Source organism: Phyllostomus hastatus, unplaced genomic scaffold (genome assembly GCF_019186645.2).
Source record: "Phyllostomus hastatus isolate PE091 unplaced genomic scaffold, TTU_PhHast_1.1 phas_scaffold_114, whole genome shotgun sequence".
NCBI lineage: Eukaryota > Metazoa > Chordata > Mammalia > Chiroptera > Phyllostomidae > Phyllostomus > Phyllostomus hastatus.
This window is the reverse complement of record NW_025334006.1, coordinates 5,036,671-5,057,680: the sequence shown is the minus strand read 5'-3', so window position 1 is coordinate 5,057,680 and position 21,010 is coordinate 5,036,671. Positions and strand designations below refer to the sequence as shown.

The 21,010-nt window shown below is 49.6% G+C and overlaps 1 protein-coding gene across 5 annotated transcripts in view; it reads right to left on the bottom strand.

Annotated features, from left to right (window-relative positions):
* LOC123829736 (solute carrier family 23 member 1-like) overlaps positions 1–21,010 on the bottom strand; it is a 48,769-nt gene that overhangs the window by 6,628 nt on the left and 21,131 nt on the right. For 3 of the 5 annotated variants that reach the window (XM_045855598.1, XM_045855600.1, XM_045855599.1), the window contains exons 3-7: positions 20,484–20,630; positions 16,594–16,751; positions 10,667–10,826; positions 1,778–1,959; positions 787–907 (exon numbers count right to left, since the gene is read on the bottom strand). In XM_045855598.1, the coding sequence (XP_045711554.1) occupies positions 787–907; positions 1,778–1,959; positions 10,667–10,826; positions 16,594–16,751; positions 20,484–20,630 (768 nt within the window). The remainder of the gene's footprint in view (positions 1–786; positions 908–1,777; positions 1,960–10,666; positions 10,827–16,593; positions 16,752–20,483; positions 20,631–21,010) is intronic. The other 2 variants (XM_045855601.1, XM_045855602.1) reach the window with 1 other exon arrangement.

Here is a 21,010-nt window from a genome sequence, read left to right as displayed (position 1 = left end):
GTCATATGGCCATGGATCAAATTCTCTGAGCCTCAGTTTCCTCGTCTGTACAATGGAATTACAGTCAGTGCTCTGTAGAGCCTGAAGCAGGATTTCTGAGTGGGTCCCTCGGAAATATGATTTTTAGTCTCTGGGGGCTAAGCCCTGGAAATCTATATTTTAAGCAGTGTCCCCAGGTGATGCGTATGCACACTGAATTTTAGAGCCCCAGGCCTACAGGGGTGTGAGGGATCGATGCGATCACTATGCGGAAGTGTCTTCTTACAGCAAGAAATGGAGTTTCCTGTTCAATTGAACCTGAGAACGTGTACGGTTGACAGTGCACTTGGCTGTGTGGTGCAAATGCAACGGAGAAGGCTCTGAAGAGGGAGATACCATCGTCATCACGGGGCACTTGAATTACCCATGAGCCACTGAGAAAGAACCTGACCTAAGCATCTTGGCCCCTGGTTTTCTATCATTAGGAGGTGAGCCTGGTGGCCGCCCTAGTATCTTGCTGGAAGGATGGCCCAGGGAACGTGAGAAGGCTGCCCCACCTGGTGCCCAGGGCGCGACCTAGGGCAGGGTGCTCTGCTCCTGGGAGAGAAGCAGGGAAGAAAGCCTAGAATGGCATCCCCCCAGTGGTGAGGCAGCGTTCCACAGACCACAGGGGGACTAGGGAAGGTCATGGAGCGCAGGCCACGCAGAGGGGGGAGCATTTGATTTGGGGTTATCCAGGAGTGCAGGAGGCCCCTCACTCTCCAGGTGAGTCAACTAAGAATGGAAGGGGGTGGGAGCGCTTCTTACAGGGAAGACCTGAAACAGCGGGAACTTCGAGACGCGACACCCCTTCTGCCGTCCAAAAAGGGGCACGGGCACTGCGATGTTCTTCAGATACTGAGAGAACAGCGTGATGAGGAAGACGGTCCTGAAACAGAAACCACACCCGACCTGGTGAGCTGGGGCCTGTCCTGAGCAAGGGTGCAGGACGCTCAGCCACCACAGCGGCAAAATCCCCTTCTAGGCCCTGCTCTGCAGCGCAGGCAGCGTCCTGCCATCTCTGAAAAGTGGGGGACATTCCCTTTCAGAAGCTGCTGGTGGCTGGAGAGGAGTAGTGGGAAGGGGGGGGCTAGTGTTCTTTGGGGGTGGCAGCTGAATGGGTGCAGCGGTTAGAACCAGTGAGGCCAGGGCTCAAGACGGTCCCCTCTCCCAGGTCATTCTACAGGTACTGGTGGTGAGACCACAATGGGCAGAGGGAATGACAGCATCCGGTGTCATCCTCAAGTCCCTTCAAAGCTCTGTTCCAATGCTTAAGGCCTCTTTTTCCAGGAAACCCTCCTGATGCCGCCAGCTGGCTGTCACCACCCCCACCCCTGAGCATGCCTGACTTTCTAACCCTCACCACTGTCTCCTGGTGTATAAGTGTTCCCTCTGCAACATTGTAATGGGCCTGAGTTCTGAAGTTATGTCTTTGCACCCTTCGCAGGTGCCGGAGGTTTACAAACATTTGCTCAGCGAAAACCTAGTAGGCAGGGGACCAGCCGTCTCAACTTACTGTGAACCCTACACAAAGTAGTCTGTCCTGCCTGTGGTTAACTCATTGTCTGCATGTACTCACGGCATAGTAGTAATAGTAAATTATAAGTAGCCATTTCTTTGCTTTTCAAAGCATCATAACATTCGTGAAAGTATCTGTAAACTCCAGAGTTGGCCCATGTACAGGGCTCTTATTATTCTTACTGGGTCACCTTCCACCAAAGAGAACTTGGACGGGACTCCCTCCCCAGAGAGGACTTACAAGGCGGCGATCCCCCAGTGGGCCCCGGCATCATTGCCGGCAGAATTGAAGAGAGGCAGGGCCACCAGGGAGATGGTCGGAGCGATGGTCAAGGGGCCGATGAAGCGCATGAGGTAGCCGAGGAGTCCCGAGAAGCCCACGAGCATCTGGAAACAGGAGGCGACCATGACGACGCCCTGCAACTGAAGAGAGGGCGCGGCTCAGGCATCCTGGGGCTTGTGGCAGGACCTGGGCCTCAGCCCAGCCCAGCCCAGCCCAGCCCACTTCTAAATCTAGTTCCCCCTAAGTGCTACATTCAGAGGCAGTGCAGGGGCAAGGCTGGACCGCAAAGGACCCGGGAGAAGGAGAGCTCTGATCTCACTCCTCGCTCTAGTTCCGGACCACCTGTTAGACATTTCCACTTAATACGACCCTTCTCAGGAAGCATAGCCTTTAAAAGTATCCATTGCCCACAGTGATGACGATGATGATCACTCTTAACACTAGCATCACTTAATGGTGCACTGAACATGTTTTTGCTTTATTTTTCTCTGTGTTCCTGTGTTCTATTGCAAGACTTGCTGATTTTTTTTCCTGTGAAGGACCAGAGCGTGAGTATCTCAGACTGTGCAGGCCGTACGGGCTCCGTCACAACTGCTCCAGACAGCGAGGGGACCCACGAGCCACGCTCTGCTCCAGTACAACCTCACGTATAGGCTCTGAAATGGGAATCTCACGTAATTCTGACACATGATGATCTCCTACTCTTCATCTGATTTTTTTCAACCACTTAAAATGTAAAGCCATTTTTAGCTTGTGGGCTGTGCAGAAAGAGGCAACAGGCCAGATCTGGCTCATTTGGCTGCAGCTTCCCAGCCCCTGGTCCACTGGGCTGGTTTGGTTTCCTTTAGTGCTCCTTTTTTCAGTTTACTAGCCCAGATGTTACAATTCCATTTTATTCCTGACAACTTCCCTTGCTTTGAAGTCTGCTCTTTCTGAAAGTCATATAGTGGTTCCTGCTTCCTTTTGATTAGTATTAGCATGGTATATATTCTCTCCATCTATTTACATTTCGTCTTCATGTTGGTTTATATTTAACATGGGTTTCTTGTAGACAACATAGAATTGAGTCTTGTTTTTTTATCCACTCTGACAATCTCTGTCTTCTTCTTCTTTTTTTTTTTTTTTTTTTTTAAGATTTTATCCATTTAGAGAGGGGAAGGGAGGGAGAAAGAGAGGGAGAGAAACATTAATGGGTGGTTGCCTCTCACACACCCCCTACTGGGGACGTGGACCACAACCCCAACATATGCCCTGACTGGGAATCGAACTAGCGACCCTATGGTTTGCAACCCACCCTTAATCCACTGAGCCACCACAGCCGGAGCCAATCTGTCTTTTAATTGGTGCATTGAGATCAGTGATGTTCAAAGTGGTCATCGATGTGGTCCAATTAGTACCTACCTGATTCATCACTGTTTTCTAATTGTTGCCTTTGTTTTTGATTCCTATTTTTGTCTTCCACTCTTTTTCTGCCTTTTGTGGTTTTCATTGAGCCTTTTATGTGATTTCACTTTATCCCCTTTCTTAGCATTTTCTCTTCTTTTTAAACAATTTTTAGTGGTTGCCCCAGAGTGTGCAATAACACTTACAGCCAAGCCAGGTCCAGTTTCAAAGAACATGGCACCGTTTCACGGGCAGGCTGAGTACCTTCCAATAACACAGTAACCCTTGCTCGTCCTGCCCATGCATTGCCATAGTTCATTTCACTCAGCTCGTAGACACATATGAATACAAGCTACCCTGACACTGGGAGGCCAAGTCAAAACCGATCTAATGTGTTAAAGACCGAACTTGCCATCCCTTCCCACAGTTTTCTACTTTTTCTGCTGCCACCAAGTCCTTAAAATAGAATCGTGGCTCCGTTTTACCTGCCCGTTACCTCTCCTATCCCAGTGGGTAAGGGCATCCCTACCGCTCCTATATTCACGTCACTTTCGTTTGTGGCCAGTATCGTGACATACAGGTGATCTGCTGACCATCAGCAGTTTCAAGACTTGAGAGGTGTGTAGACACATATAACTCAGTGGAACATGGAGAATCTACCTTAAATTCCAGTAGGCTGGCTCAGCAAGTAAAGTCAATCAATCAACCCATTAATAAAATGAGGTTGAGCTGTGGCTGGTGTGGCTCAGTGGATTGAGTGCCAGCTTGTGAACCAAAGGGTCACAGGGTCAATTCCCAGTCAGGGCACAGGCCTGGGCTGCAGGCCAGGTCCCCACTAGCGGGTGTGTGAGAGGCAACCACACATTGATGTTTCTCTCCCTTTCTTTTTCTCTCCCTTTCTCTTTCTAAAAATAAATGAATCTTTACAAAAATAAAATAGAATGAGGTTAAAACTTGTAAGAACCTTCTCTTGTTTGTAGCACTGGTGAAAAGCACCGGACCAGCAGATGGAGCTAAAGTACCAGAGGTCGAACCCCGGGTCGGGGCTCACAGTGAGGAACACTTGGAGAAGTGGGAAAAAATGAGTCTCTTGCCCTAGACCCCGGCGAGAGGAAAGCCTGCCCTGGGCCTGTGTTTCAGAGCGGGGATGGCAAACTCGGTCTGTGAAAGGCAGGATAGTAAATACTTTGGGTTTTGTCGGCCAGATGAGGTTTCTGTTACATATTATTTTTAAAAAATAGCCTTATAAAATGTAAAAGCCATTCTTAGTTTGTGGGTAGTTAAATAAAAAAAAAAACACACACACACACACAGACCACAGGCTGGATTTGGTTCAAGAGCCACAGTTTGCTGACTCCAGCCTTGGAGGACTCCGTTTATCATGCACCCCAAATCAACAGCATGTGTATTGGGGAAGACATGGGCGTCGCTCAGCACAGGGAAGGCGTGACCCGTGTCCCGACACGTCCTCTCTCACCACTAGTACTGTTCAAGCCCCAGGGGAACTGCTTGCCATAACTCTTGCTCACTGTCCTCAAAACACGGGTAAGTGCTTCTGAGTGCGGTGGTGTCAGAAGCGCACACAGTTCATCAGAACCCAGGGAGGCTTTGAGCCGCAGAAGTCATCAGGTAGGAGAAGGGACAAATGAACATGCCAGATCTTTCTTCTTGGATAGTATGAAGGCAGAAAGTGCGTGCAGAAGGAATCGCAGCCCCCAGGAGGTCGGCAAAGGGAAATCCTGCCCCTGGCATCTGGCCGAGCGGGGTGAGCAAGTCCTGCTCCTTGTTCTTTGCTTAGTTCTAATTCAAATGTATCACACTCGAGTATAGGCTCGCTAGGGGCAGCGGAAGCAAACAACAAAACACAAACACAACACAAACAGACAAAGCCCCCCAACCCTCATGTGGTCTGGGATTCATCCTACTGATGAGATGGTAAAACGAGGCTTCACTGAAGAAGAGCGTCCCGATTTGGAGAATCACACAGCAATGCACAGCCTTCTGAAACTGGGCAATCAACCGGGTAAAAACCCAGCGCCCACCAGCCTGACAAGCGCCATTCGTAGGGCGATCTTGGTCTGGAACTACATGGAGCTGTTCTCTAGAGATCAGAAAGCCCTGTTAACCCAGGACCCACCCTGAGATTAAAAAAGGAAGCCTGAGGACTCGATTACAGTGCTGAAGTGCACCACATCCGGGTGATCAGAGCACAGGCACCTGCCAAAGGGCTGTCTTTCCACGGGAAAAACAACAGGAGGTTCTGGTTGAAATTCACTAGCTATTTGGCTCAGACCGACTTGCTGTGTCCTTACAAGCACTGCACTCCCCGAGGTAGCAGGAGGGCCGGTGGTGAGACCCCACACTGCACGATGGCTGGCCCCGTTCAAAGCCAGGTGCATCAGCCCTGTCATGGGGCTGTCTGTCGTGTGGCTGTGGCCTGGAGCAGCTGCTCGGTCACCCTCCCTTTAAAAGGTCATTACTCAGGAGCCTGCTGGTGGGCACTGTTGGGAATTAGACCGCTAGCGAATGGCACCAAAAGCTCTGACCTCAGAGATCCCATATCTTGAGTGATGTCAGAAAGACATTCGAATAAGGAAGAAGAAGATCATTTGCTGATTCAAGGGAGATAGCAATAGTCAGGAAAAGAAAAGGCGGTTACGCAGGAAGGATTCATAGGGTCCCCCCTTTCCTGGGTCAGGTGCTACGTCACAGGATACTCAAACTGCAGCAACAGAGACTTGGGCCCCACCATGTGGGTCTTTGAATTCAGAAAGCCCCAGGTGGAGCTTTGCTACAGGTGCTGCGGAGAAAGTGGGAGCCTGGAAGAGCATGAGGTGTCAACAGAAGGGCCCTGGGGGGAGAAGCAAGGCAGGTGTGAATGCAGCCAGTGGGCCGAGCCACCTGGGGTGCAGCGGACGGTGCACACAAACACACCCAGAGTTATTTCTGTGCAATCACGCAGGTTCTCGGGCTGTGGCCAGCGGACCAGCAGTGTGACCTGGCAAGTGGACCGTGGAAAGTGCTATTGAAATTTCACCTTTTGGGGGACAGGATTTTCAGTCGAACCTCAAATACCGGTGGCTCATGTTGATGCCCCACGGTTTCAAAAGAGGAGGGAAGCGTGACTTTCAATGGAGTCCCTGAGGCCCACGAGGTGACACCTTGGGCCACAAGGCATGCGCACACAGGCTCACAAACAACGGAATCCCCATATCCGTCTGAAGTCACTGACGTTGCCAAAGCCAGGGCCACATGTGCCCTTGGTGGTCAAACGTGAGGGTCTGTGGCCCATCACGGAGCCCACAGGCTGCCTGTGCTGGACATTCACCGAGCATGGGTGGGGGGGATTGACTGTTTTAAAAACTGGCATCCCTGGTGTTTCTGGTTGGAGCTTTGCCCATTCTGCAAGCGAAGCCCTGACCCAGATTGCTATTATAGCAAGACCGGTCGCGGAGACAGCCCACAAACGTGAATATCAACTTGTAAAACTCCAGGGTCACTTTTCACAGCATGAACAGGGCAGGAAGGGCCCAAGAAACACAATATCGAGGGATCTTTTCATATTTCACACCATTTCCCACAGGCAGTGAAATTATTGAAAAATTAGAGGGTGTGCCTGGAACCACACATGCGGGCGACGCAGGCACCCCGAGGGCTGGCTTTCCCAGGGAGGAGGCGCAAGGTCAAGCAGAACTCGAGGTGCAGGGAAGGGAGTCACCTGGGGAGCCGTTTCCAAAGGACAGGCTGAGAAACGAGAGGGGTATAAAAACACTCTTTTCCCAGGCCCAGGGATTTACTCGTGTTCCCTGCGATGGGAAAAACAGAAATCCATTTAACTGGACTTACTGGAATTCTGAGGCTATTCATGGGCCAGACCGGGAAGTACGGTGTTTTCAGGATGCGTCCCACCCAGTGGAGAGGATGCGGTGACCATATATTTATGAAATCATTTGAAAGCACCTTGGCGAAGGTCACGCAGCAGGGCTTAACAGTGTCCCTCTTGCTGCTGCCCGCTACCGGAAGGACAGTGGAGGAGGACTGGGAACCCCGCCTTCTAACAGGAGCGAGGGATGGGCTGAGAAGGGGCTGGAAACAGAAGGTGGTGCAGGAAGAACAGGAGCCACCTGACAGATGACTTTACTAAATGATGCTACTTTTTCCCTTTACGCTGAAAATAAGTTGAGTTCTAGCCAGTGTACCTCCATTGCTTAGAGTGTCATCCCGTAAACTAAAAGGTCGCGGGTTCAGTTCTTGGTCAGGACACATGCCTGGGTTGTAGGTTCGGTCACCAGTCAGGGCGCATACGGCAGGCAAGTGATGCATGTTTCTCTCTCGCATCGATGTTTCTCTCCCTACCTCCCTTCCCCTCTCCCTAAAATCAACCAGTGTGGCCTCCTCAGGTGAGGACTAAAACAATAATAAACATTAAAAGATAAAATAAGTTGAAAACAATAAGATTATTTCTTAGCAACATTTCTAGATACATCTCCAGTCTGAGATGAAGGACGGTGGTGTCAGGGTCGTTCCGCTAAAACTGAAAGTCATCTCACGCCGCTGGGCCCAGAGTTACTGCAAGGACAAGGAGGAGCGGACACTGTGAGTGTGGCTGGCACATCAGGGCACATTTAATTACGATTAGGATGGGTCACAGACTAATTGAGTTCATAGGGGAGAAAAAGTAAAGCTAAAGCAATATTCTCGAGCATACAGTAGTAGCAGTATGCACTGAAATGTTTTGTTGATTCTATTCCTTCTTGTTGGTCGAATATGGGCAAGAACAGGGATCTTGTACCATGTCCCCTCCTCTGACTTCCCTCCTCCTGCACCTTTCACATACAGGGGATGAGACTGTTGTCACAGCCACAAGGCCATTAGGAGCCTGAACATGGACCAGGGTGGGCTCCAGGATGGACCCCCGCCAGTCCAGGGCTTGCTAGCTTAGCTCCCGGGGATATCCCGGGAACAGACACTGCTCTGAGTCCCGCAATGTCCTTGGCCAGGTTCTGGTGAGCCCGGGGCAGGCAGTGCCAAAGGCAGGTCTGAACACATTCTGGACTGGGGGGCAGGCAGTGCCAAAGGCAGGTCTGAACACATTCTGGACTGGAACCCCGTCATCGGGCGGGAAAGTCTGTGCCTCCTCTGGAGGAGGTGGCCCGTGGCCTGGCCCCAGGCCTAGGTGTCTAAGGCCGGCTGGGAGGGAGGTGGTTGGGCTTCCTAGAAATCTCAAGTGACCTGTACTCTCTCAGATAGGGCCTCACCCACAAGCCACCCTTGCCCACTCAACCGCAATACCAGGGAGGGTTGTAAAATCTACTTTCCTTCGGAGGTGGCTGAACTCTCTGGAGAGAATCCTGAGTGTGCTGCCTTCCTTATCTGCTGATTAGATAAGCCCACCTAGAGCAAGGCCAAACTTCAGAGTCTGTGGTGGGGGAGCAAAAAAAAAAAAAAACCAAAACCACAAATGGAATTATCTCCTGGAGGGAGGGCCCTTTGGAGGACAGGCTTCCCCTGCTAAGAACCTGTCTGTATTGGTGCACCAGCTCGCGTTGTTGTGAGAGGCTGCGTTCAGCTCCAGTGAATTTTTCTGAAGGTTCTTCCAACCTGTTTGCCCATTTCCTGATGGGTGATGCACATGCGCACCTGCCCACACTGTGCTGAGTTTTCGGCAGTTTTTGGCCACAAATGGCATGACCCCCGTGCCCCACCCTCCCTATTCACCCAATCTCTGCCTGAGCGACTTTTGTTTTGTTTCCCTGAATGAAAAAAGTCCACAAAGGGAAACGTTTTGCCGATGTCAAAGAGGTGGAACAAAAAAATGGCAGAAGCACTAAAAGGCATCCATGTCGACAAGTTCAAAAACTGTTATGAGCAGTGGAAAAAAAAGTCTCCATAGGTGTAATGCATCAAATGGAGAGTACTTTGAAGGTGACCTAAGTTTAAACATGTAAGAATAAATACACTATTTTTAATCAATAAATTCTGGAGTTTTCTGAGGCCCCCCTCATACATTAAGGCCACCAGTTCCTTGCCCCGATGATACGACTGAATTAAGGGTTGGGTTTCGCAGCAGATTAGCACAGGGGCCCACCTGGCCCAAGTGGGCAGACTAAGCAGACAGCACCCACTGCCAGAGTGGTACTGAGCCAGAGTGGTACTGAGCCAGGGTGGTACTGAGCCAGAGTGGTACTGATCCAGGGTGGTACTGAGCCAGGGTGGTACTGAGCCAGACCTGGTCCTGCACTTTGGTTTCCTCTTAATTGGAGCCCACTCTGGGTACAGGCAATGTAGGAGACCATTCTGCATGGTGTGGGCCCAGATCCCACTCAGAGATGAACAGGACCCACGCCCACAGATAGGTTCTCCCATGGGGAATCAGGCCTGCAATGTACCTAGGCTGCTTTGAGACTTGCTTTTGCTAAAACTCCCTCACCCTGAATTGAGGCAGCAAACGTTTACTGCAGAGTAACTTCCTAAAATCCATGCTAAACCTCCCAAGTATGGAGTGAAACGGGTTCAACCACTTTTCCCTTTTCATTTTCAGATATCCTTCTTCTGGGATGTGATTAGCGGCATTGGCTCCTTTGTTTTCTGTAAAAGGTAACCACCTAAAGCGAACCTGTGCATAGTAATGAGGACCATCATGTAACATGCAGAAAAAGAAATAAAGGCCTGTCATGGTGGAGGCCACGGCTTTTGGCTCCCCTCGAGAGAAAAAGCCATGCTGGCCCTTTTCTTCCACCAGACTCAATAGTCCGTGTGAATGTCTCTCCCCCATCCATAATGTTGCGGACCCCACCAGCTAGGGTCTGCATCAAGGCAACATTGCACTTGTGCATCTGTGAAAAACTTGCAGCGGAATGTCTGGAAAACTCTAAGAACTTTGTTACCACAACCTGCTCCTATTGTCATCTCCACCATCACTATCATCGTCATCACCATCATTGTCATCGCCATCATCATTGCTGTGACGTGTCTTTCGTCCCTTTGCAGTCCTAGTACTCACCACCCCACTTGGCATCAACAATGACACTTGATGACTTAATTTAAAGCCTCTCTGCCTCCTGGGACTGGCCAGGAACATGCCCACACTCTTCCTCCTTGAAATGTGGGAGTGAGCCAAGCACACCTAACGCTCCCTCCATCTTTTCCACCCTGGCAGCCCCAGTCCGTCTCCTGCTCATCACTCCGCTTGATTTTCTTCATCTCACAGTAACCCCTGAAATTCCCCCTTTTTATTTACTTATTGGAATACCTTCATCTCGCCTTCCCACCCAGTCCTGTGTATCGACACACTGTTTTATCTGCAGCAGTGTCTTAACACCCAGGATCCTGCCCAGTGGTGAGCTGAACAATGCATGCCGAACAAGCGAATCAACCCAGCAGCCCCCGGCCCCCCCTCCCCGAGCTGAGTAACCCTCCACTCCACACACGCACTCACCCCGCCCCTTCCTCATGTCCCGTTACCTCTCGGATCCTCTTCTGCCATTCCTCGGTGAATTCAGGAGAGCTGGTGTTCACCTGGCTGGCGTTGAGTGTCCACTCGGGACACTTCCAGGCGGGAAGAGACAGCATGGCCAGGGAGGGGGCCAGGAAAGCAAATGTCCCTCCCTGGAGAATGGGCAGCCTGGAGGAGGGGAAGAACACAGTTGCTCACACAGTGCTTCAGCACTGGCCTGTCACCACCCTCCACTGGGGGCCTTTTAATCCCGAGTCCCAGCTGGGCTTAGAGGCAGCTCAGGGAGCCTGCTGTTCTCAGCACACACGGAGCTCCTGCAAAGCCTCCACTCAGACCCTCGAGCCCTGCCGACCTTTGGACAGGTAGGAGAGGTGGGCAGGTGAAAGGCCAGCAGACCTAACCCCCGTCTGGGAGACGCAAGCCCAGCAGCAGACAGTCAGGCCCTGGGGGATAACTCAGAGACAGCACAGAGCTCAGCCAACGCGCTTCATGGGGGCCACGGTCTGCCCCATCTCAGCGGACCTTCCCCAGGCCCCGAGGCCAAGGCGCAGCTCACACAGGGGACAGGGGACGTGCTCTGGCCAACAGGGGAGGGCACAGCCTGACACCTGGGTTGCCAGATTCCCGTGCATCTCCAGAAACGAACCTCAGCCCCAGGCCTCCACCTGCAGGCTCCTTTTTGTCACACGGATAGATGGGTTTGAGGTCAGTTAGCAGGGTGTGCTCCCCACCTCGGCCCTCCCCCATCCCCCTGGTACCGCCCCCCCCACCGTCAGCGTGGCACTCTGGCTTCCGTGAGAACATCCAGCTGCGCCTACAGACCTGTCTTCCCTCCCAGGTGCACACACCTGATAGGTCCACCTCCAGCGATCCACTCTTACTGTGGAGGCACACCTAGTCTGCCCGCCCATGGACGTTCCAACGTGGGGGTGGGGAGTGGGCCGAGGGACCCCGGCACCTTGATTGTGCTGGACACTGTAGCACACACGGAGTTCAGAGGCTTTTTTTTTAAACAACAACACTGGAGGGGTGTTTTTGAACTCAGGATGTCCAGGAGACATCTGAGAGAGCTATCCTGGAGAACGACTGAACACATTTTGTGAAAGGAGGATATCGAGTTGATGACAGAGTTTCTCTGTCTCAGTGGCCCCTGCAGCCCGGCCAGTGTTGGAATCAGCGGTGCCTGGTTCCGACGCGGCAGCGGGTGGTTCAGGAGGGCACCCAGGCGCAGGGAGGGCAGGAAGCTCCGGGTGGTCCTGCTGAGCCGCTGGGGTTGAGAACAACTGATCTGGATTCGCAAATCTAGACCCATAGGTCTCCGAAGGGGCATGGGCTACACGGCACACGCAAGGCAGGAGCGTGCGGGTGGTGGGAGGGAAGGTGTGAATAACGTGTTTTAACTTAAAAACTGTGAGTCTACGTTTCCTGGCAGAACAGGAAACATGCTGTACTTATTGCCAAATCCCTTCTGAGCTCTTAAAATAAACATACAAATCTCTGTATGTGGGTATAACCAAAGAGTACATAATAAGAGAACATTTTTTTTGCTATAACTTCATTCGTTCAACAAATGTTTTCTGAGGACCTGCCAGGTGGCCGGCATTGGGTGCCGTGGTATTGGGGACACACACCATGGTGAGTGAGACCGAGGTCTGCTTACATTCTAATCACACATTTCTCCGTCGGCCCTTGTTCCAGCGGACCAACCACCTGCAGTGCCTTGCTCCCAGGGATTGTTTTAAACCCTTACATTCTGCATGGTGTGGGCCCAGCTCCCACTCAGAGATGAACAGGACCCACGCCCACAGATAGGTTCTACCGTGGGTAATCAGGCCTGCAATGTACCTGCAATGTACGTACAAACCCTCCCCGCGTTAGCCTGCCGCGGCTGCCTCAGCCGCATCTGGTTCCTGGGTTCTGCGAGGGCGGAGTGCTTACTTGTCATTGCCATCCCTCCGGCACCGAGCCGGGGCCACAGAAAGCCGGCCAACACTGGATTTTATCATTTCCCTTTTTTAAATTTTCATAGGCATGTAATGAAGCTCTAATAAATGTGACTTTGTATTTCATTGGTCGTGAAATATGTGAACTCATTCGTGGGATTTTATGTCTGGTTTTCCTTGTGTATAAGCTGTCTACTACACATTATATAGAGTTTGGATACTGCCAGAATATGAGAATTCTTATGATGATGAGGTTTATTTTCATTTTTTAACAATGTTTTCTGTTATTGTATGCAGAAATTTGTCCCCAGTTGAGACATTATTAAGGGAGTTTTTAAAAATTTTCAAGTAGATAAACACTTTGCTAATTCTGTTCATGTGATGGTCTTGTGAGATAATTTTACATGTTTAGGATAATTCGATATATGGACTGGCTGCCTTTTTGTAATGGCCAAATACCTTTTGTGTTCAAGATGAATTTCTCCATGTACTTGTTTCACTGTTTTATCATGGCCTACCTTTAGGTTCACCAAATGTATCAATAAGTTCTTCATTATGCTGTTCTCTGATCTCCCAGTTCTGTTTTCCATCCTTTCCTCTCCACCCCCCTCCCCATTCTGTTAGGCTTCCCCATTTCTTTCTCATAACTTCTTGTCGGTACTCTTTAAATAGATAGAAAGGTAGATAATCAGATGATAGATAGACAGACAGACATATTTTTGCGTTTCTGATTTTTCCTTTATGCACCTTCCCGGTACATGTGTGGGCTGCACCCGAGAGACAGCCCAGCCCAAACCCTGTACCTCGTTGTGTCTGGGGTGGGGGTTTGGAAGAGACCTGAGCTCACAGAGATGGTGTGAGAAGAAGGAAGAGGGAGGACGGGGAATAACCTGCCAAAGATGCAGACACCGGTCTTCCAGTCCTCCCCAGAGAACGGGAGAGCTCCTGCCCTGTTGTATCTCCCTGGAACGGCTTGAGAAGGGAGCATGCCCAAGAGTGCCTGTGTTTGACTTCCGCAGACAGGCCGCACTGGGAACGAGCATTTGGGCCTGGATGCTGTTTACGGTCAGCCTGTCCTGGGAACCCAGCCCCATGCCGGTCTGCATCTGCATGGCTTGATTCAGACAACTGATAGAGATTGAATGGATATTAACTTTTCCCATCACGTCGTTTCCTCATAAGGCAGGCCGGGCAGAGAGTAGGTCAAAACCAGGCTTGCGGTGAGGCCCTGACTTGCATGGCTCCTTCTAACATCCGCGGAGGGGCCGGTGTGCTTTCATGAGCCACGCACCTTTGTAAAATTTGCAGAAGTGAAAGGTTTCAGCCAAACTGGCTACCACTACTGTCTCTTTCCATCGCCACTGCCCTAACTCCACGCCTCACATCTGATGACACTTTTAGGACCTGGCTAGGTGGAAGGTAAGCCCGGATAAATTTAGTTTGAATGTACTGGGACGTATTCGTGTGTCTGAGACCACTAAACTACCCATGAATAGTTAGTTCATTGCTAGCTGTCTTGGTGTCATGGCCGTGCCAGCCCCCTCTCTCTGCCTTGTGACACAGAGGTGCAGGACCTGAGGTCGCACGATGATCCAAATGTGTCCTATATAGCACCTGGCACTGGACGTGTGTGATTGGTGGATGAGAAACAAGGTTTGCAACGTGTGCAGCCAGAACCAAGTGGGTGGGAAATTTGGCAATATGCTCAATTGCCAGGGGAGGTTTGGTTCTCACTGGTGCGCAGGGAAAATGGAAGTTTTCTCCTATCAGCAATAGGAGAAAACTCCTACCCTTAACAAGGCAGCAAGTACAATTATCAATGCACCATGCATTTAAAGTTTTTTCATAGGAATCAAGCACGGTAGAATTTATCAGAGTGCCTGTGTCTGAGGAACACAAACAAATCTCCCTCTACGGTCTGTGTGTGAGGCGTGCTAACACGCGCCGACTCTCGGCAATAACAAACAAGTCTGGGCCAGCCAGTGCTGGGGAATGACCGCATAATCTCTCCTTCTCGCTGTAAAATGAGGAGGTAACCAAAGAGTGTGCTATCACAAGATGCGGCGGGGCGGGGGGGAAGTCTCATAGTGAACTGTGGGAAAATGAAATAATAAAGGATATCAGGCTGTGTTTTGGAATCTCTGGCATTTGTGATATTGATCTCCTTTTTAAACATTTTGTAATGGGTTGTGAGTTTGCTTTTTATTCTATGTGAATATTCTCCTTTTTTTGGTACATGATTTTGTACTCATAATTTTGTGTCCTTTTTCGTAACGAGGACACCCAAGCCTGTATAGTCTTCAGGCTGCTCTTGGGCTAGCTGCTGAGTCAGTGGTAAAGGACGAGGACACGGGACCGGCCGATTCCCCAGGAAAGGCCCGTGGGACCTGCGGGGAGGCATGTCCCGGGAAGGCGGTAACTGGATGGAGCAGGTTCTTGGGATTCAGGGGGAGCAGGGGGTGGAGGGAGGGGATGTGAGGAGACATGTGGAAATCGGGGGAAGGGGGCTCCAAAGACCCCTTTTCTCGGCTTCCTTCCCAGTTCTGTCCAGGCCAGCTCCAGAGCAACAGGACTTACTATACTCAGATTGAGCTGAGCAGCCTGCGTTTAAACATAAAGGACTTGATGGTTTAAAAGAAAATGAATTATAGTCATTATACCAATCGGTTGTCTCAATGCTACTGTGAGGGAGCAGGGCCCACATCATCATTTGCCTGCTTTGACAGGTGCCAGAGCACAGATCTGGTGCAGTGGATGCCTTGTTTACTCAGAACAGAATCCATCTTTTCTGCTTCAACTCCCATCCTTCCTTAAAGGGGGTTGCTGTGTTTGCTCCCTTGGTAGACCCAGGGCTGGGCGTTTGGCTTCAACTGTGCCAGTCAGAGCTCTTCCCTGGAATTTGACAATGTGAGGCCAGCCAGAGCAGTACTTGCTCACTTTAGGGGGTCGCTGCCAGCGGCCCTGCCCACAGCCAGAGCAGGAAGCCTGTCTGAGAGAACAGGCGCTGGCAGGGTGATGGAGAGACAGCCCTGCCCTCACACGGGAAAGGGGAGCTTCCCGCACTGAGCCCATGTTCTAGTGGGCCTCACTCTGGCCTCCTCCAGGGAGGTGTCTGCAGGGCCAAGGAGACATGCTCACCTCAGTCCATGTGCCCTTCCTCTTTGAATCCCAAGAATTTTCTTCCCAAATGGCTCTGAGCCTCTTCCAGACCCTGCCTGGGCCCCTTCCCCAGGTGTGTCCTGCTGAAGGCAGATGATGGGGCAGGTGTGCACACCCGAGGCCTGAAGGATGGCCGGGGCGCAGCTGTTTGGGGGGCAGGGGTGTGTGGGTGGAACTTCGAGGGGCAGCTTGGCGTGCCCACAGGCATGCACGCAGGACCATTTGCGATCTGGAGCAGAGCTCGGGAGGGAAGAACAGGGGGAAGGCCGCAGGCTGGGGGCCGTCCCCAGACCCCCAGGATCCAAAATAGAACTTTGAGGAGTCAGAGAATTCTAAACTCAAACCTGGCCTCCCAGGTAAGATGATCAGAATATATTTTATTTAAGAGTTAGTAAGCTTGGCTTATAACGCTCCAGTTCTTAGACATGGAGTGTGTGGGTCTCCATTTGTCCTCTTAGCCTGGGTCTCGCCAGGATCAGGGGCATGTGTGAGTAGAGACGAGATGCAGAGAAAGCTCCAGTGGCGTCTGAGCCCCTGGTTCAACCAACATGTTCCTGATGCGGGTGCACCCTGCCTTTCTCTTGGCTTGATCTGCTAAGTTAACAAAGAACAATTTTGCCTAAGCTAATCTGGATTCATGTTACTTGAATCGAGGTTCCTAGTTAATATGGACAGTAAGTGGTGGAGCTAGGACTCGAACCCAGGCTCTGACTCCTAGCCCTGTGCTCCCCCTATCATGCTCCACCAGCTTCCTAACCACCTGTCCAGCCACAATCCGAGCACACCCTGTTGACAGATAAAAGTCAGAATCCTCACTGAGGCGTTGTACCTACCTGACTCCCAAAAACACTTGCAGGAGGGTGCAGATGCCGGAGACGAAGAAAATGGTGCTGATGAGGTAGCTCTGGGCGAGGGGGTCATGCTGCAGACACAGGTCCTTGGCCAGGATGAGCGGCACTGCCACGAGCCCTCCCAGGGCCGTGAGGAAGTGCTGTGGGCAGAGGAGAGCAAATAGGCAGGCACGTGCATGCTGTGGTTGCCGGCTCCACCTCCATTCCCAGCTCTGCTGCCAGAGGCCAGAGCTCCACCTCTGGTCTCAGAGGAGCCTGGTGGTTACTGACAGGCAGAGATCCAGGCAAGCAGTGGGAACTAGGAAGTCCTGGCAGCAAGAAGCAGGGGACTAGCCAAACGGTCTGGGGTTGAAGGGTAGGACTCTAGTGCCAAAAACTGATATCCTGGGTAGGAAACCAAGGCAGGAACACAGCACAGGAGGACATAATAGGAACCAAGGAGGGAGATTTAAGAACAAGATGCCCTGGCTGGTATAGCTCAGTGGACTGAGCATGGGCCTACAAACCAAAGAGTTGCCAGTTCGATTCCCAGTCAGGACACATGCCTGGGTTGCAAGGCGTTCCCCAGTACGGGGTACATGAGAAGCAACCACACATCGATGCTTCTCTCCCTCTCTTTCTCCCTTACTGGCCCTCTCTCTAAAACTAAATAAATAAATAAAATCTTTAAAAGAAAAAAAAGAAAGAAAATCAGAAATTAAAGAAGAGCCATTACAATGGATACAAAGAGGTAAAAAGTACCATAAGACACAAACTGGATAACCTAAAAGAAATGAATAAATTCCTAGAAACACACAACTTACCAAGACTGAATCATGAAGAAACAGGAAACCTGAACAGACCAATAAGTGAGACAGTGAATCAGTAATCAAAAATCTCCCACCAAGAAAAGCTCAGGACCAGATATTCTCACTGGTGAATTCTACCAGACATTTAAAGAAGAATGAACACCAATCCTTTTCAAACTCCTCGAAAAAAATGGAAGAGGAGGGAACACTCCCAAACTCATTTTATGAGGCCAGCGTATAACCCTGATACCAAAGCCAGATAAGGACAATGCAGGAAAAGAAAACCACAGGCCAATATCCTTGATGAACAGAGATGCAACAATTCTCAGCAACATACTAGCAAACGGAATTGAACAGTACATTCAAAGGATAATATTGAATCCTATGCATTCAACATGGAAACAGCTGTTGAAGATGGAAAAACTTCAAGGCAGGATCGACAATGATGACAAACAGAATGTTCTCGAAAAGCACAATGAAATCATCACTGGCTCAGTAAGAACCAGACTGCAGAAGAGAAAGAATCTGAGCATCAGCAGAAAGAGCTGGAGAAAGCCTGCAGCCCTGTCATCACCACGCTGTAGCAGAGTGCAGGAGGCACGCCGGAGGAAGGCCTGGGCTTCCCTGGTGGGGGGTCGGGGGGAGCCCTTCATCTCGTGGGCCTCCGCTGGGCCCACCGTCAGAGGCTGACGAAGCCAGCCTTGAGCAGAGACTTAGCAGTGTTCTGTGCAACATATGAAAGGACCCAAATTTGGAACCAATGCCATGGCAGTTTTAAAAGTTGAGCTGTTGCATAGTTAAACAACTTGGCATTCTTGATACTTGAATATGGACTGTGTGCACAGGAAAAGGAAATAGTGCACTTCATGAGTGCTGTATTGTGAAGTGGAAAATGCAATGTCTTTAATACAACTATTTAAAATTGGCACCAAGAAGAAAGGGATAATACACCCTGACCAAGTGGGGTTTATCCCTGGAATGCAAGGATTGTTCAACTACACAAATCAATAAATGTGATACACTACATTAATAAAGGCTAAAAATTGTATAATTACCTCAATAGATGCAGAAAAGCATTTGACAAAATTCAACACCCTGTCATGATAAAATATCTACATTATCCATTTTACTGGCTCATAATATTATAAAAATAGCGTGACATTTCTTCTTATTTTATAGAAAAACACAGAAAAGCAAATAAAATGTATATCCCTTCCCCAATATTCCATATGGAACAATTTGTAAAAATTAAAAGAAACACATCTATGAGATTAGAAAATTCATGCCATAAAAAAAATTACAGAGCCCTGGCTGGCGTAGCTCAGTGGATGGTGCGCTGGCTGCGAACCAAAGCATCGCAGGTTTGATTCCCAGTCATGGCACATGCCTGGGTTGCAGGCCACGGCCCCCAGCAACCACACATTGATGTTTCTCTCTCTCTCTTTTTCTCCCTCCCTTCCCTCTCTAAAAATAAATAAATAAAATCTTTAAAAAATACAAAATAAAAAGTGAAAGTTGAAAGCTACCCTCCTTTTCCCAGTTCCTCATCCAAAGGTTAAATACCTTTACTAGTTTCTTGTGAATCCTTCAAAACATACAAAATTATTACATATACTTGTTTCCATTATCCTCTTTTCTACTTTTTTTAACACAAAAAAGAGCACACTACACATGGTTATTTACTTAGCTTTTTTCACTTACTGTATCTTGGAGAACACTCCCTCACTTCAGGGTAAATATATTTCTGTTTTTAACAGCTACATAAAAAAGTGATTCATGAGGTTTTATCAAAATTTATTTAACTGGTTCCCAATAAAATATCCATCATTGGGATATTCTAGGGTTTTGTTTGTTTGTTGTATGGTTTTGATTTTACCATTATCAATACTGCTATAAGAATATCTTTGTACTTATCAAGTCTTTTCAACATGTCCTCAGAGAAATTCTTAAGCATTGGGGCCTGAGTTAAAGGGAAGAGGTCTTTCCGGAAAAAGTCCAGCCATTGTTAATACAACAAGAAGAGTTTGCGTGGCATTGATGGAACCCGGCAGCCCAGGAGAGTGGACTGGAATGCACATGCGTGAACAATGATGACTTCTCTGTACTAGTCAGTGGGGGTAGTAGATGCCGCTGAGTGAGCATGGGCACTGTGTGGCCATTGCATTCAAAATGACTGAGTGAGTACAACAATAAATCTGCATCAAATTTAGCATTAAGCTTGAACATTCCTCCATGGGAACTATTCAGAAGATACAGAGGACCACAACTACGGGCAATTGGTGATTGGCAGCTTCATCATGACAATACACCCACTCATGCATCACATCTCATGCAGAGTTTTTTGGTGAAACATCAAATCACCCAGGTGACTCAGGCCCCCTACAGCCCAGATTTGGTGCCCAGCAACTTCTCGCTTTTCCCAAAACTAAAATCACCTTTGAAAGGGAAGAGACTTCAGACTGTCAATGAAATTCATGAAAAATACAATGAGGCAGCTGATGGCGATTGGGAGAACTGTGTGAGGTCCCAAGGTGCCTACTTTGAAGGGGACTGAGGCATCATGGTCCTACGTACATCGTTTCTTGTATTCTTCTTCAAGAAATGTCTATTTTTCAAAGTACATGGCTGGATACTTTCTGAACAGACTTTGTGTGTGTTTTACTTGTTGACAGGAATCACCAAACTGTCATCTAGAAAAGTTGTACCAAATAACATTCCAACAAAAGTGCCTGAGAGTGCATGTTTCCCCAAATTTCCCAAGCATTGATTATCAAACTGTTTAGGTGTTGCCAATTGAATAAATTAAAGTTAGCATCTCTAAAAAAGAATTTCCCAGTCAATGTCTTTAGTGTAACCTATCAGCCGAGCATGAGAAAGAAGCCTCCCTAATTCCTTCTATCACCCCCAACTCCTAGACAGAGAGACCCAAGAAGACTTGAGTTCCGCTGGAGGTACACTATTATACATGGAAGGCAAGAGTATCCACAATTGCAGTGTAGATATCGACCAATTTGACCAGGTGTGTATTGATTTGGCTTTTGAGGCAGAGCCTCTTTGGACCCAGTGCTTGCTGGGTGGCATTACCTGGATCCCCAAGAAGATGCAGAGATACCACGGTGGGATGTCCAAGATGCCATAGGCCAGGTGGCTGCTGCTGGGACTCTCGCGCTGGCCCTCCTTCTTCTTGCCTTGGCCAGCACCGTGGAAGATGAGAACACTTTCGCCCCTCTGCTTGGAACAAGAGAAGGACACATCTGGGCATTTCAAAAGGAATCAAGTGGACTTCCTGATTTCAACTGTGCAAACGGACACCCTTTCAGTGGGAAGAGGCAATGAGACAAGGATGACCGTTGGCCAGCTTGGGACTTCTGTCTAGGTCCAGACCTGAAAGACCGATGGTTTTCAGTATTACACCTCTGCAGCAGGGCCTCCCTGCAAAGTCTGGGCGCCTGCAAGAGGAGTGGGTGCTGTTCCCAGAGCCCTGGCACAGAAGGGGCTTAGTGCAGGAAAGGATGGGAGTCAACCCCAAGGTCAGAAAATGGGCAGGTTTTCCTCCCAGCCGGTCAGGAAAAGGGAGCTCCTGGTCCCAGAATGGTGTAGCTGCCCCCAGG